Consider the following 24,640-nt stretch of genomic DNA (forward strand, 5'->3'; position numbering starts at 1 on the left):
TGATGGGAAAAAGTGGTTACCCTAACACAGTCGCCGAATATTGATACCGAGCACGTAATCCTACGTCAAACCTACGGTCGTGTCTTGGATACAACCTCTTACTTTTTTATTCCAAAATAACTGTCAAAAGTTGCGGTTTAGAGACGATGCTCGTCTTGTTCCATATGGCCATCTTACCCCATGTGAGAGCTGATATTTATGCTCTTGAAATATCAAGGTGATAAGGGCCCATGCATTAATTATGTCACGCTAAATCGAGCAAAAAATTACCCCCTCTCCCCTATCGTGACGTTTTTCTTATACCTAATGCATTGCTTGTCACAAAATCTTAGACCCCCCCTCCCCCCCTTAGAGCGTGACATAATATATGCATCAACCCTAATCAGATGCCCCGTAACGTGGGTAGATCACCTTTTCGTGGTACGTTACGGGATGTAAGATCTACCACCGATTCCTAGTCTTGACTACTTCAAACTAGGGGAACAGGATTTTACAGTAATCAAAGGAACACATCTTAGTCCTTGTTACTTTTTATGCCTTGTTGATAGTGATAAGTCCTCGGGTTGCGTGGACCGAGGATGATCTTGAAACAAGGAAAAAATCAGTTAGTTAGTCTTCACCTATGTGATTCCTAATCTTCTATTCGTTGTTTCCTAGTTTGAAGTGGTTAAGACTATAGGGTTCTGATGCATGGTCATTATCGGTGTCATGTCTTGTTTTTTTTTTTTTTTTTCTAAGGAATCAAATTTTGACTGACAAAGGGGCGCGCCTTCCTATTTCAACACTCCGAAGGGTATAAATAGCGGGACCTTTCAATTAGAATCGATTCCTTGCGATAAAGGCAAGAATGACAACTGTATCAAAACCGAATACTTCATCATTTCTCAATAGTGATGGAGTAATACGACATGCACTAAACTAAGGACACGGGATATACTACAATAGATTAAATTACTGGTCGCAGTGGTTTTATGTCCCGCACAGAGGAAAAAAAAAAAAAAAAAAAAACCCTAATCAGATTGATCAGACGTAAGGTTTCTGCAGCGATTCCCCTTATTGGGATCTCGCTTGTACCGCTGCACAACCGCATATTACCAGCCCTACCTAAACTATACCGTGATATTATGCTGCCACAAAAATAAAGCTACCACATTGACATTGACAAAATTTGTTTTTTTTTTTTACTTCAGCCCAAATTCCGACTTATATAAATCCTTATTTTTTCTCCGGCTGCTTCCTGTGATTTCTTTGCTCTGAATTCCTTACTCTTTTACTAATATAACCATTCATACATTGTTCATCTCACCTTGATGGCAAGTATCGCCTTCTCCGCAAACTTTATCGGCTTTCAACGGCAGATAGATGATGGAGGTGTACGGTATACGATGTACGGTAAGGTGCTACAGGTGATGATCATTAAATACATGTTAGTTTCTCCATACTTAAATATGCAATTTACTCCCTTAACATGTTAATATTCATACAATCTGTTTGTTGATTGCTACTACATTGCTACGTACAATTTCGAATGCTTCCTACTCGTTGCTGCTGAGGATACATCCTGCTTTCGAACACAGCTCAGTCTATTTACAATTAAGGTGGATAGTTTGTTAAAGAAAAAATAAACAACTAAATAAGGAGAAGAAAATATGTCTAGAGCTCACGATATCAATATTTCAAGGCATTTGTTCTTTTTTTGCATGTCCATTGCAAAAGGACAAGATTAGATGCTAAATCTTGTTACACATCTACTGGTACGTAACGATGGCTCAACTAAGAGATTTTAAATAAAAGATTATAGGATTAAGTATTTGAGAGACCTACAAAGTAAAATGTGCAGCCGGCTTGCCTACAGAACGCTTGGTTCGGCTCAACAATCAAGTTCCATCGCAACCTCGCTTTGCGGCCACGTTGAGCTTATTGAGTACCACTTTAACCTCCCGAGGCAAAAGCCTACGATGGGCTACCACTAAAGGAATCTCTTCGTCTTTCTTGAACCGGGACGTCATTCCGGCTGTCGGACCGGTTGGGTGATCACTTGTTTCAATCGCTTTCACTGACTCCACAGACTTCGTTGAATCACTTCGTAGCCGAGCGCCGGTGATGGAGGATTCGTTTTGATCGCCTCCACCAACACTGCCACCGTACGTGCGGGTTCTTCGCCGTTTGGCGGGAGTAGGTCTTTCGACCGATGCTGACACCGAAACCGTTGCTGCAGTCGCCGCTGTGGGGGTGGATACTACTTGAGGAGTACTATTATCTTCCGACTGACTTTCTTCGGCGGATCGATCCGAGATGAGACGTCTTCTTTGGAACAGCTTCAAAATTTCCGTATTCCCACTGATTTTGGTAATTCTACGAATGGTTCGCTCGCCTCCGGTAACCGGGGTAGCCGGTTCTTCTGATTCCGATAGGTCCGTGGACAATGATGATACGACTGTTGACACCGGTCGGCTGATAACTTCCAGAGCTTCTTTCCGCCGTTTACTTTTTGGAGCTGTTTCTAGTTCAGGTTCGGGATTTCGACGACGATGACTAACTGTAGGGCTGGTAGTTGCTGCCGGCATGTGCGAAACACTCTGCATTGAAGCCAACGTAGTTAGCTCACATTCCACCAAAGCAGCTCGCAGGCTGTTCAACAGCATGAACCTTTCGTTCTGCAACTGCATGGAACTCTGATCGATCTGGAACTTTTCCGAGTTGAGCCGCATCATTTCGCTATCGATTTGCATTTTGCGGCGTTGGAACTCGCTCATCTTACTGTCGATATCTTGCATCTGGTTTAGCAGTACCATAACCGGGGCGAAGGTATTTATCTGAGGCGCTGCCGTAGCTGTTGCTAGGGGAGCAAGAGTCGATTGCAGAGACATTCTTCCGGTTAGCACTTCCGGTTGGGACATTATGATGGGTGATGCTACGAGGTGGATACGTTGCGGAGGTTCCGGTGACATCACTGGTGAAGATGGTGTTGGCGTTGGGATCTTTCTAGCTCGTTCTACCGGCGGTGGGGACATAGGATGCGTGATGATGGCCGTTATCGATGGTGGGATCAGTTTCTTTTCGCCGGGTGATTTCCATGGCCGAGGTGAGGCAGTCCTTTGGATTAGGGAAGCAGCCGACGTTGCCATTAGAGTATGATGCTCTATCGGAACTGTCAGTGTTGGGGCAGATTGCGTCAAGGCAACGACAGGAGCTTCTCGCTGTCTGGTATAAGAATGCGATGGCGTAGTAACTGGTTCGTTGGATTCGGACGGTGGTGGTGGGATTTCCAAAATTTCCACTTCATCGCTATCTTTCTGCTGCGACTGAACTTGCGGTTCAGACTGTTCTACCACCTCGCGTCGACCTTTGATCAAGTTGGGACCTCTTAGTAGACTCTTCTTTTTCTTGTGTGGTTTTGCTGGTTTGCTTGGCCCATCGGGAACATCCGATAAATCTTTTTCTTTTGGTAAATCTCCCAGTCCATCGGATTCCTCCTTGCAATCTGGAACGTGTTTTGGTCCGTTGTCTTTAGGTACATCTTTGTCCTCTTTTTCCTTCACCTTCGGCTCCTTAGTTGCTTCCCTGGTGCACTCTTTTGCAATCTGTTTTGGCGTTTCCTTTTCCCTTTCTTGGACAGTTTCCTTGGGAATCTCTTTGGGTTCATCTTTGCTCTCCTTGGAATGCTTTGGAGTATCCACAGGCAATTTTACTGCTGGCTTAGGTACTGGGGATTTCTTACGTTCACTACGATGATCCGGCTTTGAAACAGAGAGCTCCGTTTTGCTCACTTCCACCACGCTGGAAGCACTTCCATTCGCCGCTTCTCCTTCCTTTTCCCTTCGAACTTCTTTTCTATCCTCCCTCTCCTGGTCCTTCTTGTCCTCTTTGCTCTTACTCTTCTTGTCCTCATCTCGGTTCCGTCCCCTGTCCCTATTACGGTCGCGATCCTTTTTCGACTCGTAGTACAGCTTCGGATCGGCTGATTTGGCTCGCATTTCCCGCGAAGGTTTCGTCGAACTACTGCGATCCGGTTCGGTACTCTTCTTGATTTGAGGTGTGTCACTGAAAGTAAAGAAAAGCACAGATTAATTCAAACCATCCGTGACATGTCCCTTCAGCGTAAATAACATAAAGCGAAGGGTGGCCAAATTTCACTGATTCTACAACTGCATAACTATAAATTCGATCACAAGCACTTACCGCGTTTGCACTGGGGGCGGAGTGGGCGTCACCGCGGGTCTCGAGACTCGCAGGTCACACTCCAGCATCATGCCACTGTCCGGCGGTGGCGAACGATCTTTCCGTCTGTTGCGTTTCTTCTTCTTCTTTACCCCGAGCGGGGACGAATGATCCTGAGGCCCACCAGCCAGAGACGGACCGGGTGTCTTTGATCGGATTGATCTCTGAGCTGATTGTTCCACCGGCTGTTGCGATGGTGGACGGGAATCGTTTCCGGTGATTGCTACTGCTGCTGCTAAAGTCGGTAGGGATCCATTATTGCTATTCTTAATATGATTTTCACTGCTAGCACTGGTACCATTCGGTTGCACGGTATTATCTTTAGAACCATTACTACCGGCAGTATCTCGTCTTCCTCGACTCCTTCCTCTAGTGTTGCTGCTATTGCTGTTATTATTATTACTAGTGGGATTGTTGTTGTTGTTGTTGTTTTGGTATTTTGTCTGTTTGGAAACGTTGTTGAGATTCGTTGCGGTGCCAGATTTAGAAGCCGCCTTGGAATTCGCTACCGAAGATACATGGCTGGATGAGGAAGCAGTTTGCGATGGAGAAGCTGAAGAAGATTTACTGCTGCTATCCCGCTTGGAGTGTTCGTGCTGCACGAGATTGGGCTTGTACGTCTTAGAGCCCTTCGACTTACGTGTGGCGAGTTCGGGGTGCGTTGGAGCTCGGATCGTTCCAGGAGAAGGTTCGGAAGTTGGATTCTTAGATGGAGATGCGATGGGAATACTCTCTTGTTTGGTCAGTTCTTCAACTGATTCATCCGGAACTGTGACTGGTATTGCTTCTAAATCTATAGCCTTTTCAGGTTGGTCCTGTACAGGCTCTTCTTTTGATGGCAAAGAACTATCTTCTACCAAACTTATAAAATCAGTTTCGGCAGTAATCTCAAATGATGGAGTACATTGCTCCTCGGGCGATACAGGGGCCAGTGGGACCTGAACATCATCACCAGGAAGATTAGAAATTGAAGAATCATCCATCAACTCTGGTGGAGGTAGCAAAGGAACCGCCGTTTCCACAGTACAGCTTTCACTTTCTTCCATCGGAACAGGTAGAGTGTCTACCTTTTTATTCAACTCTTCTACGGTACTGACTCTCAAAAAGCAAGGGAATGCAGCATGTAATGGTTCATCCAGCATTCGCTCAATTTGATCAGATTCGGATTCGTTCAGATCCATTCCGTTGTCCTCACTAACAATCGAATCGATTTGCTCATTGGGAAACATTTCATCCGTGGGAGAACTGGGACCTGAAGAATTTCCCTTGCGGACGGATTCACTTCCTTTCATCAACAGTTGTTCGGCTCGAGCAAACAGATCATCCGTATCGAACTGACCATCTTCGTCCGTTAGACGAAGATTCTTGTCCAACACTTCCGTCGCGGAATAGTCTGCATCACTGGGATTGGTCACGCATTCGTCTTCTTCTCCCACCGTAGGCACCGGCACCGGTTCTTCCGTCACATTTAAGTCCAAAAGGTTCAGATCTAGTACTTTCCCTATTTGCTCCAACAAGGCGTCCGGAATTTTATCCGAATCGACACTTTCGTCCGGTTCCAACATACTGCAGGCAGTTTTCGGCTGAGCAGTGCTCTCGTTCAGGTTAAAATTTCTCAATTGACGTCGCACTTCGGCCCGAAGTTTCTGACGAGCATGGGTCTTCAGCGCCGTCTCATATTTGCTGTCCGGATTGTTGATCACTTGCTTCAGGCTGTGTTTGTTCATCGAGGTTAGCTGGTTGATAAGTTTACGAGTCACTTGCTCGGCACTTCGTTCAATTGACGCTCGGCGTTCTGGGTTGGGATTGCTTGCAGTGGATGCTGCCGTCGGAGCACTGGCATCCGATGGATTGCTTTGAGATGCACTGGAACAAGAAGGTTGCTCGGCGTCCGAAATTATCTTCATCGCTTCGTCCACAATCAATTTACTGAGTTCGTTCTCCTGAAGACTTATGTCACTTTTGTCATCCTTTTCGGAAGAAAGCTGAAACCGAACATCGGTTTATTAAAGGAATACTTCTATAACGTAAAACGCACAACTTACCTTTGAAGCAAAGTTCATACAATCATTACTACTGCCACCGTTCGATGTCTTCACAAAGTCCACATCCGCAAAACCTTGGAATCCATCCCCAGGGCTGCCAAAATCGTCATTCATCCAAGACTTGTTACTGCTGTTATAAGATTTGTAATAATCAACTTTCACATTCAGAACACCCTCAATTCAACTGTATACCTTTCTGTTTCTTTATCCATGCTGGACCCATTCGCCGAGTCGCGGTCAGCACCACCGGCGGCGTTTCCAGATGATACCACCTCCACTCGCTGCTGCTGATCCCCTGATTCCACGTCGAAATTAATCATCAACGGGGGAATCTGCTGTTGCATCGCGTCTGACTCGGTACCGAGAACTCCGAGCTTATTTCCGGGATGCTTCTGGTGCCAGTTGTTTTGATACCGAGTATAGTTTCCATCCTGCATACCATTGTTGATCCATGTATTGTTCCGATAGGGTCGTCCATCATAGTTTCTCCTGCCCCCACCACCATAGCCACGATAGTTCCGACGTTCCTTGTTGTTGTATCTGTTATCCGGTCCGTAGCGATTATTTCCCCCCCAGTTGCGATCCTTGTAGTTACCTCCGCCACCACCTCCCCTTCCTACTCCATCCCCACCATCATTATTATTGTTACGTGAGTTCCGATTGTTCCACGGACCGTTATTATCGTTGTTCCGATGGCTCATTGCTACGCCAACTTATTGGTCCCATTCGCACCAAAATCAAGGCCAAGCGAAGGTATCGTGTCTAGAAACAGTGGCGCAGCTTGCACTGAGACGAGCTACGTTCGTGTTAGGCAGCAGCGTAGCCCCAATACACACTTTTCTCGACAGGAGAGTGAATGTTTTCGAGGGTTGATTTTTTGCTATGCAAATACCACCCAGCTGCAAACTTTCACCACCAATATAACACTTTCACAGAATCACTTCACTCAAGCACTGTATAGTTATGGTATTATTCACGTTGACCGCGAAAATTATTGTATATTTTCGACAAACATATTTTTCCCCGATTTGCACTCCGTAGTTTTCCTTTCATTCGCCGTCGAGTGAAATTCCGTGCCCTGTCGTCGTTTTTCGTTCTCATTTCCTTCGTGCTCAAGAGTGAAGGAAACGCATCGAAACATCTGTTCTTTCGTTTCCTCTTGGACGCGCGGTAATCCTAGGGGCTTGTTGTCCCGCTCTGGTGCACAGACAAAACTGTCAAAAACTATGTTGCAATTCGACATACTTTATGCTGCGCCTGCATGTCGATTTGCCGAACGTCGACCTTCCGGCGCTCTATTTGAGAGCAGTGTTGCCAGACTTTTTTTTTTCCTGAATTCATGTGCTTGCCCGTAAAAAAAAATCTAATAAAAATGCAATGATTTTCATTGTCATTGTAACCATGATATTTATTGTCAAAACATTGGACATTTTTGTCGATTACCATAAAAACACTACGAAATTCATGGTTCACAACAATGAAAATCATAGTATATTTGAAAAATTTATAGTTAAAAAGGTGGTTGTTATATAAAGACAATATAAAAAAACTGAACTTCTAGAACAAACAGGGTATGGGTTCAATCCCAACCGAGGTCGGTGGGATTTTTCTGAGGCATACAAATCTCTGGTGACGGCGCTGAAGACACTATAGGGATTTAACGTAACGTACTTTTATAAGCGTTTCCGCACTTTTTGTCGCACTTATAACACAGACAAACAGACATAACACTCGCAAGTTGTTCATCGAACAAGCATTTAACGGACAATATAAAAGTATCGTATCGCCACCTGCGGCGCGCATAGTCAATTCCCTTGCGTATGACGTTTACACACTACCGCCATCTGTTCAGCGTACTACCGTACTACCATAGAGGTAACTCTAAGACCACTGGGTCCCGAAGAAAATCATTATTATTTTTGGCTCACTCAGTACCAGAACAACGGTCCCAAGCAGTCCCAAGCTATTTCACTCACCCCTACATGTTCTGCATGAATCCACACACCCCTGATGTTATCTGTCAAACTTTCATAGCGAATCAAAACAAACATAGTGTAGTAATAGAATTTCAACTAGAATAGGGTACGTTAATCGTTTGCTTGGGACCAATAGGCTACTAAAGTGGTGAGCCAATATAAAATCGTTAGTTTCGTATTGATTGTTGGTACTACCCAGCACAGTGTGCTCAACGGATGGCGGTAATGTTTTTGCGACCATGTTTTACAGTGAGAATTATTCAATGTGTTATGTCTGTTTGTCTGTGCTTATAACATAAACGACGTGATATAGGCTGTAATGTGAACGGGGTATAAAGAGATTTAATACCCCGGACAGACTATGGCTTATATCATGTAATATAGGCTAGCTTGCAATGAGCACTCATACATCTAGTTTTCACTGGAAATCCTATGTATGAGTGCTCGCCTATATTACATGATATAAGCCATAGTCTGTCCAGGGTATAACGGTATAACGTAACGTACTTTTATAAGCGTTTCCGCACTTTTTGTCGCACTTATAACATAGACGAGAACATAGATTAACACTTATACATACGGCACATAATCGCATATCAGTCCTATTGTTGCTTGATTTTCTATCCATATGGGACTGTTATGCGATTATTGGTAGTATATTGCTTATAATGTGCGCATATAATGTATACATAAATCACATTATACTGCACATAATCGCATATCAGTCCCATTGTTGCTTGATTTCCTATCCATATGGGACTGTTATGCGGGATTATAAGCGGAGGCAAAGTATTAATGTAGCCAAACGAACTGTCAGTTAGTGTAGCCAAACGAGCATGACGTCATCATGGTGTTGTTTGAGGGAGAAGTATTGTAATATTATGAGCACAAAACGCTTTCCACACTCCACATTCCGATTTATTTCGCAACGGAAGAAGTAAAGATAAAGCAAACCATTCCTCGAAACATTGTTGCAAAGATTTACTTGGCACTTCATTTTGAACTTTTACGCAAGAAACAAAACAAAACTGCACAACGAAGAGCTCTATGATGGCATGAACTTTTTTCACGGATGCTAGTAAGATCATTTATTTTTCATGGTTGCAAAACAACTTTTTTGTGCCTCCGCTTATCTATGGAATCTATAGTATCTATACTTATAGACAAACAGATATAACACTCGTAGGTTGTTCATCGAACAAGCATTTAACGGACAATTTAAAAGGATCGTAGTTGGTAGTTACCTCTATGGTAGTACCGCCACCTGTGGCACGCATAGTCAATTCCCTTGCGTTTGACGTTTACACGCTACCGCCATCTTTCAGCGTACTACCCACCACAGTGTACTCAACAGATGGTGGTAATGTTTTAGCGACGAAGTTTTACAGTGAGAAATATTCAATGTGTTATGTCTGTTTGCCTGTGCATGAATATTAAGACATATTTACTAAAAGGAGGAAGGAAGTTTTTTTTTTTTTTTTCATTTCGTTTATTTGGCAGGCTCAAATGTTATAAAAATAACTTAGCGGAGCCGAGTAACATAGAATACCAATTATGGTACTCAAAATACAAAAAAAAAATATGTACAAATATATTTTATCATATGATCGAAGCGGCGACAAAGCGATCTTCTCCCGTGCACGCAACTTCTTTCTTTCCCGAATTTGTTCCTCATTTTCATTGAACCCGAATCGTGATCGCTGCTGCTGTTTCTGAACATCGTTTCCTGTTGCATGCTCTCCGCTACTCTCGTCGGTCGTCGGGGTAGTCACGTCCATTTCGTTATCTTCATTCAACATCTCCAACCCCGTGTCCGTTTCCTGATCGCTAATGACAAACGACGCACCTTCCACCACTACACCAGCATACGTACTGCTGCTGTTTTGTTTTCTTTCACTTTGCTTTCCTTTTTCCTTCAGTTGCTTCTCCGGTTCCTTCCGAGTCTTCCGCTTGGGACAGGAAAGCTTCCGGTGTCCGTCCGCCTTGCACAGAAAACATTTATCTTTGTTGCCATCATAAAAAATATTTCCTTTGCGATTGAAGAAATGTAATGACGTGGGGATTTCCTTCTTCACATCCATATATACACCGCGTATCCCTGTATATACCTCAAAACACAGATCAGTTGGAAATTTCTCCCGGATGATGCGTTTAATTTTCCCATATTTCCCCAGCACTTTATCCAGCTCGTTGTCGGGTACCTCTGGTGGCAAGTCATACACACGCACATATTGAATGAATTCACCAGCATCCGACATGCGTACCTTTGCCGTCGTTCCATTCGCATAATGGAAGATTAAATCCTCCGAATTGAATGTCAGAGCATGGAGCATCGCTTCCAATGATTTGAACTTCATGAAGACTCCCCTTTCCTCACCAATGCGATAAACAGCTTCCATTTCAGCCGGATCCGCGTCGAGTGCTTTGGCGAAATTTACTATCTCTCCGATGTTTGGTTTGGCATCACAATGGCTGAAGCTAAACTTGATGGTGTTTTTTACTTCACACATCTTGCACCGTAGCAACAAAAGGCACCGAACTGCTAGCAACGAACAAAGAGCAACTATATAATAGCGAGTCTCGAAAACAGGCTATCGTGTGGTTCACAACGAAATAAAAAATCGACTGCTGCTGTAGACAGCTGTGGGACAACTGAGGAATGAAGTTGATGATGATATGATGGCCGATCACGAATTGGAGGTGTTCTGGGTCAGAAGTGGACATAATTCCGGGGACAAACGAGTCGATATCTGGATTTTTTTTAAATACTCGGTGATGCGCATGGGACAGAGTCTTGAGAGGGAGGTTGTTATTTGCGAATGGCTTTCGAGGAGTGGCGGAGCGAGGTTTTTGCCGCTGATGAGATGCCGACCGGGGAGTGGGGAGCTTCTCATTAAGATTTTGAAAGCAATTCATACTGCAACAGCGTTGCCGGATTATTTTCATGATTATCGGTATCAAATGATTAACAAATCGCTATTTATCGGTATTCACTATTTTTATTAATTTTTATTTGTTTCAAGCTTTTGGACTAAAATCGAAAGACGTATTTTCCATGTAAGTCAACAGAAATTTTTGGGAAATATTTGAATTAGTCTGTTAATCGTAATGCCAAAACTTCCAGAGAAAGACTAAAGAAGATCTCGTGGAGGAAGTTTGAAAGAAGTTCTAAAAGATGTCGAAAAACATCCGATGAGGATCTTCCAAGCCAAATATTGAGAAACTTCTGGCAACATTTTTTTAGGAACTTTCGAAAAAATCCAGAAGCCAGAAAAGTTTGGAAATCGGAAACCAATCCCTGAAGAGCCATTTCCAGGGGAAGTTAGGAGAAGCTCGGGAAAACCTTCCAATAAGTCGAAAAAAAACAACGTAGAGTGACTTATGGAGAAACTTCCAGGGGAAGCAGAAAGAAACTTCTGGGAGAACTCGATAGATACATCCGGTAGAACTTTAATTGAACTTCCAAGAGAAGACGGAAGAAACTTCCAGGAGACAATGGGATAAACTTCCTAAGGTAGATTGGAAGAAGCTTCTGGAAAAAAATCGGACGCCAGAGGGCTTACGGAACAGTCGAAAGATACTTCAAGGAGAAGATGGGAAAATATCAGACAGAAATAGATTTCTGGGGAATGTTAGCACAATATTTCCTGAAGTTCCTCACATGCTCTATTGATCAGCAATTTTCCTGATATTCATGAAACATCCCTGAAAATCCCACAATGTCCCTGAAGTTTTCGAAAATTCCTTCGGAATGTCTCATAATTCAGTTCTTGCAATTTTCAAAAAGTTAATGGGCTGTTTTGAAGTTCTCTGATTATCCTCGAAGTACTCGGAACTTCCCTAATTATTATGGAACTACCGGAAAATCTCTTATCTTCTTTAAAAGTCCCTGGATCTTCATAAACGCTTTAATTTTTTTTAATTAATGAACAGCAGCATTAAAGATCTCTGATCTTCCCAATATCTTAATTTTTTTTAAAGTTGTCGAAACTGCCGATGATTTCACAATTTTCTAATGTTCATGTAACTTCCCTTACGTTTCCAAAATTTTCATGAACCTCTCGGAACTTAACTGAAGTTTTCGGAAATTCCCTGAGTTTCTCGGAACTCATTTCTGAACCTTCAAATTTTCTTGAATTTATATGTCCTGATGTTCTCAGAGCTTCCCTAAAGTTATCTCAATTCTCCTGAAACAAATGGAACTTCCTGAAAACCATTAAATTTCTTTGAAGTTCTTTGGGCTTGTGAACATTTCCAAAATAGGCAAACTGTCTATAATTTATCGGAACCTACCCAAAAGTCCGAACTATTCTGTTTCAGAACTTCTGAAAAGTTCTAGAAGTTTTCCTGAAACTAATGGAACCGCAAAAAAACTCAGGAAGCATTTCTGAAGTTCCGGGGAAGTTGAAAAAACTGACGGAAGGAGACGGAAGAATCTTTCGAGCGAAACCAGAAGAAGGGACTTCCAAGGGAAGTCGAAATCGAGATTAAAAATAGCTTTCTGAAGGAATCGGAAAATAACTTACGGGGTAAGGTGGACGGTAATTCCTATAGGGATAGTTGGAAGAAACTTCAAAGGGAAGATTAAAGAAATTTCAGGAAGTTCAAAAATTAACGTTTTTATGGGCCTATTTTTCTACTGAATCCAGAAATTACTTAGATGAGCCATCAGCCGAGGGGCGATTCACTAGTGTATTTTCGATTCAGGCCAACAATCGCCATCAGCGGTTTCCCGACTTCTTGGTAACCAAAACAGCGAGGAAATGGAAGCATTAGTCGAAAGAGTATCAAGCATTGACGAGTGCACGGATGGATTTGAGTTCACTCACTCGACAAAAAGTGACACAACAGCGGGGCCCTGTTTACTAAAAATGAACACATATGTGTTCATTTTTAGTAAACAGGGCCCCGCTGTTGTGTCACTTTTTGTCGAGTGAGTGAACTCAAATCCATCCGTGCACTCGTCAATAATGCATTTTTGAAGATGAATTTTTTTTAGAGCAGGCCTTAAAAAAGATAAAAGTCTCTCGCAATAGTTTCCTCTGATTATTCAATGCGGGCAGGCAATAATCTTTTTGATTATTGATTTAAAAAATCGGTATAAATCGGTAATAAAACGCAAAAATCGGTATTTTGAGAAATTTTATCTGTATATCGGTATCAAGTTTGAAAATCGGTATATCTGGCACGCTCACTGCAAAGTCCAAATTGCTTAAGCGTCAAATACATTAATTTACAAATTGTAAATTGTTTTGGAATAAGAAAATAACAAAATTATTACTTATACCTTCACTAATTTAAAAATATATAATACCCTTACATTATGAGACTCTGTAGAATAAAAGCGGCCTATATGCTATAGCATTTTTGAAACGAATTACCATGCAATACCAATTTGATTTGAGGTTTTAATTTTTAAGAACAATAATACTTCTTCTAATTCTTCTTATACCTTGTTCACATTACAGCCTATATCACGTAATATAGACTGCCTTGCAATGAGCACTCATACATAGGATTTCCAGTGAAAACTAGATGTATGAGTGCTCATTGCAAGACAATGTAATGTGAACGGGCTATTAGGAGTATTCCAAAATAGTTTTAAGGAAAATGTTAAGATAATTCCTTGATAATTTGAAAACAAATTGGAAAATAAACAACAGAGATATATCATCAATATTGACGGCAAGATTTAAGATGGTTCTGAAACTTACTGATTTGTTACAAGTTCTCAACAAGGTTAACTTTGACATAAAATTATGTTAACTGTCATAATACCAAACCTCCAAAATGCGTGTTAATGCTGTCACACAACACGCCTGTTTCGTTGTCATGAAGCGAGCATGATCGTAGTATTGCCACGCATTTTGCAGTTTTCAATTGCAATGCATATTGCATTTCAATTAAGTACTGCATTTCCAAATTTCAATTCCAATATAAAAGTTTATATTTTATGAAATTTTTATTTTATGGCCAAAATCTGAGTGGGACTGACATGCGATTACATTTAACGTCAATGAGAAAAATAACCGTAAGTCAGTCACAATTCCATGACGATGCTATTGCTATTGGTATTGAACAGTAGAAAGATACCATGATCCCATAGAACGTTATTGAATGTTTCTGGATTTGTTCCGCTGGTTCCAGAGTAATGGCCGGAACATATTCCGATGAGTATTAGTCTTCAGACCAGACATTCTTCATAAATGTGCCATGCCCACCATACGATACATCAATTCACATGAGGATTCAAAAATAATATCAATAAGAGGCATGATGAGTGGCCAGAGTGTGGCCAACCGTACATATTCCAGGTATCCCCGGGGAAGTGGTAAATCCTTTTTAAATCAAAATCCATCATGCGATACATCAAATCGAGAATTCAAAGCCATATCCATTGGCGATCATACTGAGTTTCGTAAGAACTATATTGACCACATCCGGACATGTTCCAGATACCCTAGGGGAAGCGGACAAAATCTTTCTTGAGACAAATCTTATGATGCGATGTGTTGTCTAACATTTTTAATTCTATAGAAGCAATCATAACAACATATCTGTGACCGTTGTTTTATAGTGTACTAGCTGAGTGTGCACGGGCGTGCTCGGTTTTCAATATAAGCTTGAGTTTAAGCGCCGACTCAAAAAAGCATGCTACATTTTTCTGTTTCATTTGTATTGGAAAACCCCTGCATACAAATTTTCAGCCGATCGGTTCAGTAGTTGAAAACTGAATAATGATGCTTACTCAAAATTGATAATAATACAGATGGGACTGACTTGCGATTACCAGCAGTAATTATTGACCAGCAATGGATATACTTTTTTTATGGATACACTGTAGAATCCTCATGCGATTGGTTTATTATTGACAATAAGTAATTTGGAAGGTAAGGGTTCAAGAAAGCAACGGCTGTATTTACGACTACACATACAAACATATTAAAATGAAAGCTACGGCATGGTCATAATAGTGCATTGTTCCACAGCAGTATCATTTTGATTCTTTAACGTTCCATAAAAGAAATTCCAAAACTCGTTCTGCTTTGTCTGTCCAACACTGTCATCAGGCAATGACTCCAACTCGCGGTAACAAACGTTCCACTGTAGCCGGTTTCCGAACTAGCTACGAACAGCGAAGGCGCCGTCTTCGTCATCTGGTCAGCTATGCTTCGTCAACGTCAAGTCTAAGCGTACCGGTCCCGGTAATCCGGGTTCCATCTTCTACGCGCCCTACTTCACTATCGCGCGATGGAAATAACAATGCTCTGGATTCCAACATAAGACCGTACCTGGTCGGAGCCTTCATCTATAAGCCAACCGGATTGGAGGATCTACAACTTCATGTTTTCGAATCACATCAAGTCAGAGTGTGAGATTAAAATTTTAATAAATATTGGCATTGCAATGCTGAGAATTTATTTGTCTAATCAAGGTGTAATTTTCAGTCGTCACATGGAACCGGAATCCGGTGCACTTCAACGAATCGCAAATGAATATTCTGTCGATACTGCGGGGAAATCTACGTTCGTCAGTAGTATGTATTTGGTTCAGAAGTACGTTCCAGTTCGGTGCTCCAGCGAATGTCTGCTTGAGCTCAAAAGGAAGGCTTTCTGGAGAGTTAGTCAACAATATCGAGTCAACTTAAACTTCAAGAGAAAGTACGTTCCTGCTCTGAGGCATGAATATGATCCGATTGATGGGGAATTCTTCAGTTATCAGTCAACGGTTTGTTTAAATGTGTCCGGAAATTGATTATAGGATGTTCGAAGAAACTACTGGACCACCGATCGTTGAATGTGTTTTGTTTTATTTTAAATTATTAATCATAATATAATAGTTCAAATGTTCATACAGAATAATGATTAAAACGCATTCTTACCTCAACCTCGATGTTCCAAGAACACTTTGAAGAAACCCTGTTCCTCCTCGGGCACGATGTTCTTAGTGATGGCATTTTTTAGTGCATGACGGCACCCCTGCATATTGTATCCGGGTTTGAATGATCTTTCTTCGCACTTCAGCAGTCCCAGCTGGATGAGCAAGAAGTTCCTCAAACTCTTGAGTCGGTTGTTGGTTTTGGCATACTCGTAGGCATCGGCAAAAAGAGCCTCGGAAACTTCCAGCGCTTCTTTGCTCTTCTCGGAAATTTCCGACAGTTTAAGAATGGTGAACGCTAAATATACCAGATAGTCTTCGTCTGGCAGGGATCTGAAATACTCTCGGAATGCTTCCGCCTTGTTTGGCTCTTCCAGCGAGTTGAACATGGTCTCAGATGGGTAATGAGTCTGACAGTAGGCTTCCACCGTGTTGGGAAGGGATTGATCCAAGTCTATCGTTGTAGCGTTGTTGTTCTCTGCCAACAAGTTTCGAATTTCCGGCTCGGTTGATGTTATTTTAGAAATTTGGATGGATTCCTTCGCTTCCTTCTGGAAGGACTCACCAGCGTCACTTTCCTCTTCCTCCGTATCTTCACCTTCAGCATTCTCTACCTCCTCTTCCTCTTCCTCCTCTTCAATGTCTTCTTCTCCTTCGTCCTCATCTTCCTCCTCTTCTCCTTCGGAATCATCTTCGTCCAGTGAACCAAGGGTATCCAATCGACCGTATTCACCCAAAGTATCCTTCAACTGTACTCGGCAGTCGTACCCAAACTGATTTCCATCCAGAATCAACGATGTTAAGTTATCTTTGTTATAAGTAGCATTCACAATCGCGTATCCGCCCTCTGGACCAATTTCGTTGAAACCAAAATTCAGCACCATTATGTCCGTGTGAGCCTCCTGCAAGGCTTCCCCAAGGAGAAGAGCTCCTTTCGTCTTCAAAAGACAATCTCCGAAATTGATTTCCTTCAAATATTCAAGTTCATAAATAGCTTCAGCGATGGCAGCAGCTCCTTTTGGTCTAATGGTGTTATCATTCAAGTTCAGCACCCTCAAATTCTTATTCTGCTTGAATGCTTCCGATAGAGCCGTAATTCCTGGATGATAGATTCCATTCTGAGGCATCTCGATGTGCTCCAAGGTCTTGACGGCTCCGAAAACCTCCGCCAGTGCCTTGGCTCCATCATTTTCTAACCTGTTTCGTCCGGCGATGAACACTTTCAAAGGTAGGGGTTTACCTAGCTTATAACTGGCCTGATGGCATGCCAAAAGCGCTTTGGATAACATTTTCCCTCCCGTGATACCTAAGCCGCAGTTATTCAGTTTTAATTCCTGTGGTATAAAAATAATAATTCAAATAAACTGCAGTTCAGATCTCCTGATGCCACCTACCTGAAGTGTGTAGCAGGTCGTACTTTGTAGTAAGTCAACCAATCCGGTCATCCCGTTTGGTCCCAAGGCGTTGTCTGAACAGTCCAGCACCGTCAGTTGAGCGCCAGCCGTGATCATTCCTTCACCCATTACCTTAAGTGCCATTGGGATTTCCGTTTTCATCCGGCCAGTAAACAGATCTTTCCACAGTGCTTCCCTCAACTCCGGATGTTTTTCCAGCGCTTTGGCAATTCCCCGGGCGGCCTCCACACCGAGCGTGTTTCCCTCCAGGTTCAGGAACTGCAGACTGGCACATGTCTCGATGGCGTCGATCAGTTCCTTGGCTGAATGGAATTGAGAATGGTAAACACAATTTTCACATTTAATTAACTTAGCAGTTGACAGCTGCGGCAGGTGTTGCGGAAAATATTCTATTCGAACTTACCTCCGGCTTCGGTTTCCCATTTTAGGGCCTTTCCCAAAAAACTAACACCCGTTTTGGTTGGTGCTTCGTCGAGTGCACTTGATATCGAACTCAGGTTAATGTTGGACATATTTGCAGCACGAAATGCGGGGAAATAACACCAAAAATTGTCGGAAACTCAGATTGCAAAACTTGCGGCAAACGTTCGGCTGCTTTTTACTCGAGAGGTTATGTTTGTTGTTATGTTTTGTGTTTACGCGATTTATGTTAGCATGCAGCAAGCACTCGGCGCCTTGGCATGCTTGGCATCAGTGTTTGGCTATAGGATTGGGCGACATTTTATTTATTATGCATCGATTTTTAATTTCAGGGTTATTTCAGTGCTAACATTTGAAAACGGCGCAAAAGCCATTTGTAAACAAATGGTTTGTGGGCCCTTTACTCGCTACCCGAAGAACGCCCACGCAAACCAACAGCATCGTCAGGAAGGGGAAAATTTCCCCTACCCGATGTTGCTGTTGTGTCGCGTGGGTGTACTTCAAGTAGTGAGTAAAGGGCCCACAAACCATTTGTTTACAAATGGCTTTTGTGCCGTTTTCAAATGTTAGCACTGATTTGTGATTAATGCGAAACCAACCCACGCAAGGTAATCCAAAAAAAAAATTCTTTTATGACTATAAAGCACGCATTTTTGAAAGAAAATCGGACTACCCATAAAATGACTAAAATTTTACACATTTATGAGTAATTTATAGTATAAAAATGACTACAATTTATGCATGTATGAGTAACAGAAACTCATAAAAGGTTTAAAAAATACACACAACCATGGTGTAGTCCCGTTTTAGCCGTATATGCAAACTTTATAGTCAAAATTGAGTCCCTTATAGCCATTTTTGCGTATTTTGTGGTTTCCGTGCGTAGAACTATACCCCATTCACACTACAACCTATAATACGTCATTTAGTTTTCACTGGAAATAATATGCATGGCGTGTGATATCAAGATATTCAATATCACCTAATATAGGCTCGTGTAGTTTTGACCAATCTGGGTGGGTTCTACTCAGATTTGAAATAGCGATCCGATCCGTCAAATTTATACAAGAACTCCCAATCCTATATGTATGATAGTCAGTGCTCGAAAGTTGCCAGAAAGTGGATGGATGGTGTGCTGCATAAAGTGACAGTTCGATTTTGTTTACATCAATTCACTAAAACAAAATTAATTTTCCCCGATATCGCTCACAAAATTTACAAATGAAAAGTTTTGGGTAAAAAATCGCCTCTATCATGAAGCCTAGCCCGAAAAAATCCGTTTCCTCCAAGCTGAAGCATCGGACGAAGTCCTCCAGCAGCGGTTCAGCATCTTCGTCTGCGGCTGCATCTAATGCAGTCAGCAATTCCAACAACATCGGCAATAACAGCACTTCTGGCGGTGGTGGCCTGGGACAGATGGCCCAACAGCATCATCATCACCATCATCAATCACACCAGCAGTTGCGATCCATCGTCGGTGCTGCAACTACCGCTGGTGGAAGCGATACCAATTCGTCGGGTAACGATGCCAATTCCAGCGCCGCCGGAAAAGATAAGGTGCGTTTAGTTGGATGAGTTTGCGGTGGATGAATGTATGATGAAGGTTTTGTTTTTAGGGATCTTATAAGTCATACGCTGGATTTAGTTCCCGTTCGGTGAGGACAATTTGGGAACAGCATGATAAACAGGAGACGGAAGTGACTCCAGAGGTTTACAATAAACTGGCAGAGGACACGACTTATAAACTGTGGGAACTGGCAAACGTAAGGGTGCTGGAATATGATATGCAATGGGCATGATTTTCAATTTTTTTTGTATCTTTAATCGTAGAGTATTAAAACTTACACTCGCCACTCGAGCGGCCGGGTGACGTATGATCTTGTGAATGAGGTGCTGAAGGATTGCGACATTCCACCGATTGTGGGTGCCAATAACGAACCGTGGGACAAGATCGAGTACGATGGCGTTTACTTTTTCAATTCCGATGAAGTCCTGGACCTTCGTGAGGAATACATCAAGGATGTAACGATGGAACAAAGTAACATACCGGTGTTAACGACATCCTGGATGGCAGAATCGGCCATAGCCGAAGATCTGATCGAACTGTACAACAATGTGTGCGATGCTGTCTATCTGGGCGATGACAAGTGCTTCGAGGAGGCAATTGAAATACTGTCCAGTAATGCCCACGTTCCCTCGTTGATGAAACTGCTGCTGACAAAGGTAATCGAAATGCTGGGCTTCGAGTACACGGAGTGCACCTTGGTTCGATCGCTGCAGTTCTTGGAAGCACTGGTGCGAAACTATCACATTTCCCATTCAGATCTGACACTGGAACTCAGTTTGCTCAGTCAAATTTTCGTCAACCTTCTGCTGGGTGCAGCCAGTTTCATGCAAAGCAAGTTCATCGTTGCTCCGTCATTGAATCTCGATTTGCAACCACAATCGCAAACTTCCCAGCATCAGCAACCGCTATCAATCAATCAAAATGGTACGGAACCTTCTCCGCAGGGTAACATCGATCAGTTGCATTCGGGATTTGGTCACTCGACACTTCCCATGAACATCTTGGACAACAATTTGGCTGGTCCTTCGGAGGATTCCAACAATTCCAATTCTAATACCACGGAGGAACTGCTTCGTAGTATCGAAAACATTAAGGAAGGTCCAGATGGAATCGACATCAACAACATCAAAGATGAGTACGAAGCGCTATTCTCAATGGTTCAAGGACTAGGAAAGCAGGAGGTTGAAGAAGATCAGGATAATATAACCGGAACCGATGGCTTCCAGATCAAGACCGAGTTCAACAACGACTTTGATGCTTCGACACAAAACTTCATGGTTCAGCAACCGCCGCCAATCCTGGGTGACTCGGAGATGACTTTCGACGTTAAACCGGAAATCGTTGACAAGTTGAAGCAAGAACCGGCTGTGCTGGAAGACCCCGATGACAATGTAAGCCTGCAGATGTCGGAAAGCACCAATGGTGAAGTGATAAATCCCAATTCGACTACGCTGGAGAGTGAGAACATCACCACACTGATTTGTGCCGATTATCTGGTGGACGAGGTTAGTCGGATCATTGGGCTTTGCTCGAGCAAGTGGGGCTTCCTGGAGCAGGAGTGCACGTTTCTGCTGGTGGAACGACTGCAACGGTATTTTGGCGAAGATAGAAAGCCTAACTCGATCGACTACCATTGGTTGTCGCGTATTTTGCGTGGATTATGGTCGGTCGGAGAGTTTTCCTTCCGCGAAATGATACCGTACTTTGAAAAAATTGATCCGGAACATGTGCCGGAATTTGTGAACCCTTACCTGAATGTGAGTGTGATCTATGCTGCATGATGGATGGTCAACTTTTAAACCGATTTTTTTTTTTTTCGTAGAACGCTGGACTGTTCCTTCAGGGTAGAAGTGACATCTTTCTCTATGAGTACCTCAGCGAAATCTGCGGAATTGGACTGCTTCCTTTCATGTTTCAGTATGAACGTGGGTATCCCATTTTTTTTGTAATAATAACAAATAACGAACCGCATTAATCCTGTTGTACCATTTTCCCCAGAGTACATCGAGAGCAAGCACCAAACGTTCCATCGTTTACGGGAGAGAGCGAATCAAGGTAAGCAATGCTACAAAATAGCCCCAAAGGTGCTGCTCAAGGTGCATCCCAAACCATGCCACTTGAAACCACCGCCAACGGTCCATGACTTTTTCCCCGAACGAATCGACAATCAGCTCGCCCCAAGCAGCCATCATCATCCCTCGCCTCGGTTCAATTTCCGCTTTGCCGGCTGTCGACCGGTGGGCCTCAAGTCGAACAAAACTCGCTTTACTAATGGTCGGTCCTTGCCGTCGACCTCGTCGTACATTGGCATGCAGGTTAATCACGATGGCAATAGCTTTCATCAACCAGCGGCACTGAAGCAGAACGACGGTTTGTTGCGGAACTTTCAGGCGAAAGTAGTGATTGCTCGGAGAAGACTGCTGGCCCCGGATACAAACCAGCGTCGCCCCAGGAAGGTGTACTGCTATGGTTCTACCACCCTGTGAGGGAGCCAGGTTAGTGCTCATTCATAATGGTAAAATATAGGGGCATATTTCTTTCATGAAACTTGCTCGTAGAATATTTGTAGCGAAACAACCGAACCTCCCAGTTTATTTTAAGTAGGTTAAAACTTTAAATGTTTATCTAAAGCACCATCGATTTAGACGTCTCACCGATGTCCAATTTTTTTTTCGATTAATCGCTTAATGAACCAAAATCGATGATTTTTATATCGAATAGTTTATGCCAAATAATCGATGTTTTAGAATATTTGACATCGATCAATCGATATGATTGTTAGGGGTCTAAAAATCTGATTATTATATTATGATGTTTATATTCTTATGATGGTTCGAGACCCCTCCCCCTTCTGTAAGGGGGGGCTCCCATACAAATGAAACAGAAATTTCTGCATAACTCGAGAACTAATCAAGCAAATGGAACCAAATTAGGCATGTGGGGGCGAGTGTGGGGGTATAAAGAGATAATCATAGGGGGTAGCCCCTTAGATAATAGGGGGGGGGGGGGGGCTACGTACAATATAGCATGCTTTTTTTTAAATCGGCACATAAACTCAAGCTAATATTGAATCCCGAGCAAGACCGGGCACACTCAGCTAGTGTCTGGATATATGCATACATTCAGGCGAATATCTCAAAGAGAGTGTTTTCAATTGACGCCTAGATGTATGCATACATTTAAACCTGAACTTCTATATACGCCCGGCATGTATGTACACTGCCATACAAGAAACTATGAATATGTACAGGGAAAGGGTCACGCACAATGGATCTGTTTGCGATGCGTTGTCGTAAATTTGACAGATGGGTTGACTGTTAAATCGATGCACACAAACTCAACGTATCCATTTCCATTGTGCGTGGCCCTTAACGGGATCTTTACAAGGGGGGGGGAGGTGGCTGTCAAATACGATCAATCGTCGCCTACCTCGCATAACTGGTGAATTTTGAGATAGATATGAACCGAAATTATGGTTTCTCCATAGTAATTTCCATAAAAACTTGAAATGGTTTGTGCCAAGTCAGTTTCTCACTAAATGAGTTCAAGCTTTAGGAGGCTAATCAGGGCCCAATTTGGAACCGTTTGAGCACTGTGGAGCAAAAATTTCAAATTTTGCATCAGTCTGATATATAACCATCCATATTTTGAATACGTCCTTAGTTCAAATATGAACATTCATTTTTTGGATGAGAAAGATAATCGAACGTTGCGAATGAAAATAAGGAATTCCTTTAGCTATTAATCGATTACTTAATCATTTCATCGAGTAGTTTTGAGACGATCTTCTACTAGCGATTTGATAAAAAAAATGAGGCAATTAATTCCAGGGTTTTCTAGCTTAGCATGAATATGGCTCTATTTTCTCGAGGTTCTAGAAGAAAAATTTTCAAAATATTGTTCCACGACAAAAAAAAACAGGCACCACTGAGCTGATACACAGTTTATACTAAGCATGGTAACCAATAAAACAACAAATTACAAATCAGTCTCGCCGCAAGTCTCTTCTACGTTGTGTAGACTCTTCCGGTGTCTGTTGAGCGTGTAGGCCCTAACGAACTGGCGCTGGCAAACCTTGCACTCATGAACCTTAATTTTGGGAACGCGTTTGGCTTTGATTTTGTGGTGCATGTTTGTCATGTGCTTTACCAGCTTCTTTCTAGTCGGAAACTTCACTCCACAGGGCTTGCAGGTCATCCAACTCTTCTGTAAGCAGACTTTACTGTCCCTGTGTTCTAAAAACTTGTTGTACTTTTTAAACTTTTTGTCGCAGTTGGAACATTTGTGTGAACATTTTCGGCTTTGACCATGCACTGCACCAGATGGTTGCTATCATCGGTGATCGCTTTACACCAACAGCATGTGTACTGCTTTTGCACGGATCCGGCAACTTTCTTCCCCGGGTCTCTTGCCTCCTGTTTTTCCAACGCACGTGACATTTCCGATTCCGTGTGCCTTCGAAGGCTCGCTGTAGTACAGAAAGATTTCTCGCAATTTTGGCATTTATACAATATTTCACTTTTACGAGTTTCGCTGCCAATAGCATCCTTTTGGCTGGTTCTCGTTGGTCTGATTCTAAATTTTCTTAGCAAGCTGCCCTCTATTGGACATCCTAGACTACTCATATGTCGTTTAATAGCATATGTGTACGGTGTTGAGTAGCCATTGCGTGAGTGACTACCGACTGAGTCGGACGTGTGTGCTGTTTTCTGCTCCGTTCAGTGCTGTTGCTGGTTCGAGGAAAGTGTTCGACGGAAGGCTGGTCCGGTAATACGGATTAGGAGGCGGATTGGTGGAGTGATACGAAGATAAGGTGGTGGTTAACATCCGCAGGTGATGCGCTATAATTTGCGTGACGGTTTTAATCGGTGGCGGTGATAGAAGAAGAAAGAAAAAGCGTGATTGAGACTGCTTTTGGCAGGATTGCTGCTGAAGGGGCGAAGGTCTATGCGGGAAGGCCCAGTGTGTATATGTGTGCGAGGGGAGCGCAAGGGGAGTTGCGTTTAAGAGTGGAAATTGTGGATTCCACGCCGAACGGTAGCGATAAATTCGAGTGCGAGAAGGCAGGAAAGAGGAAGAAAAGAAGAAGCTGATAGTACGGGAAAATAAAAAGCCAAA

The 24,640-nt window shown here is 42.7% G+C and overlaps 4 protein-coding genes across 5 annotated transcripts; 2 read left to right on the forward strand and 2 right to left on the reverse strand.

Moving 5' to 3' along the window:
- Positions 1-1,204: 1,204 nt before the first annotated feature.
- Positions 1,205-7,365, reverse strand: LOC135714583 (uncharacterized protein DDB_G0284459-like). 2 transcript variants are annotated; one of them, XM_065237968.1, is made up of 4 exons: positions 6,459-7,365; positions 6,267-6,393; positions 4,183-6,206; positions 1,205-4,044 (listed from the first exon to the last, which is right to left on the reverse strand). In XM_065237968.1, the coding sequence occupies exons 1-4, from the start codon at positions 6,965-6,967 to the stop codon at positions 1,878-1,880; spliced, it is 4,827 nt and encodes a 1,608-aa protein (XP_065094040.1). In that variant the 5' UTR covers positions 6,968-7,365; the 3' UTR covers positions 1,205-1,877. The 2 variants fall into 2 exon arrangements, with proteins under 2 accessions (XP_065094040.1, XP_065094039.1); XM_065237967.1 differs by having other exon boundaries at positions 6,267-6,396.
- A 7,870-nt stretch (positions 7,366-15,235) lies between these two features.
- On the forward strand, positions 15,236-16,088 carry LOC135714577 (uncharacterized). The gene is made up of 2 exons (XM_065237962.1): positions 15,236-15,614; positions 15,691-16,088. The coding sequence occupies exons 1-2, from the start codon at positions 15,316-15,318 to the stop codon at positions 15,995-15,997; spliced, it is 606 nt and encodes a 201-aa protein (XP_065094034.1). The 5' UTR covers positions 15,236-15,315; the 3' UTR covers positions 15,998-16,088.
- Positions 16,055-18,129, reverse strand: RanGAP (Ran GTPase activating protein). Its single transcript, XM_065237961.1, has 3 exons — positions 17,939-18,129; positions 17,515-17,837; positions 16,055-17,454 (listed from the first exon to the last, which is right to left on the reverse strand). The coding sequence occupies exons 1-3, from the start codon at positions 18,045-18,047 to the stop codon at positions 16,126-16,128; spliced, it is 1,761 nt and encodes a 586-aa protein (XP_065094033.1). The 5' UTR covers positions 18,048-18,129; the 3' UTR covers positions 16,055-16,125.
- Positions 18,130-19,150: 1,021 nt separating this feature from the next.
- Positions 19,151-22,069, forward strand: Saf6 (SAGA factor-like TAF6). Its single transcript, XM_065237957.1, has 5 exons — positions 19,151-19,512; positions 19,572-19,718; positions 19,786-21,279; positions 21,345-21,447; positions 21,521-22,069. Exons 1-5 carry the CDS (start codon positions 19,210-19,212, stop codon positions 22,006-22,008), a joined length of 2,535 nt encoding a protein of 844 aa, XP_065094029.1. The 5' UTR covers positions 19,151-19,209; the 3' UTR covers positions 22,009-22,069.
- The last annotated feature ends 2,571 nt before the right edge of the window (positions 22,070-24,640 follow it).

Source organism: Ochlerotatus camptorhynchus, unplaced genomic scaffold (assembly GCF_037179485.1).
Source record: "Ochlerotatus camptorhynchus isolate MF236.1 unplaced genomic scaffold, CSIRO-AGI_Acam_v1.1 ptg000667l, whole genome shotgun sequence".
NCBI lineage: Eukaryota > Metazoa > Arthropoda > Insecta > Diptera > Culicidae > Ochlerotatus > Ochlerotatus camptorhynchus.

Coding starts and splice junctions, on each gene's coding strand:
- Saf6 (XM_065237957.1), top strand. CDS start 19,210: ATGAAGCCTAGCCCGAAAAAATCCGTTTCCTCCAAGCTGAAGCATCGG. Junction 19,513..19,571: donor GCGCCGCCGGAAAAGATAAG/GTGCGTTTAGTT, acceptor TTTTGTTTTTAG/GGATCTTATAAGTCATACGC. Junction 21,448..21,520: donor TTTCATGTTTCAGTATGAAC/GTGGGTATCCCA, acceptor CATTTTCCCCAG/AGTACATCGAGAGCAAGCAC.
- RanGAP (XM_065237961.1), bottom strand. CDS start 18,047: ATGTCCAACATTAACCTGAGTTCGATATCAAGTGCACTCGACGAAGCA. Junction 17,838..17,938: donor ATGGGAAACCGAAGCCGGAG/GTAAGTTCGAAT, acceptor AATTCCATTCAG/CCAAGGAACTGATCGACGCC. Junction 17,455..17,514: donor CGACCTGCTACACACTTCAG/GTAGGTGGCATC, acceptor TTTATACCACAG/GAATTAAAACTGAATAACTG.
- LOC135714577 (XM_065237962.1), top strand. CDS start 15,316: ATGACTCCAACTCGCGGTAACAAACGTTCCACTGTAGCCGGTTTCCGA. Junction 15,615..15,690: donor GAATCACATCAAGTCAGAGT/GTGAGATTAAAA, acceptor TGTAATTTTCAG/TCGTCACATGGAACCGGAAT.
- LOC135714583 (XM_065237967.1), bottom strand. CDS start 6,967: ATGAGCCATCGGAACAACGATAATAACGGTCCGTGGAACAATCGGAAC. Junction 6,397..6,458: donor ATGGATAAAGAAACAGAAAG/GTATACAGTTGA, acceptor ATCTTATAACAG/CAGTAACAAGTCTTGGATGA. Junction 6,207..6,266: donor GTATGAACTTTGCTTCAAAG/GTAAGTTGTGCG, acceptor GTTCGGTTTCAG/CTTTCTTCCGAAAAGGATGA.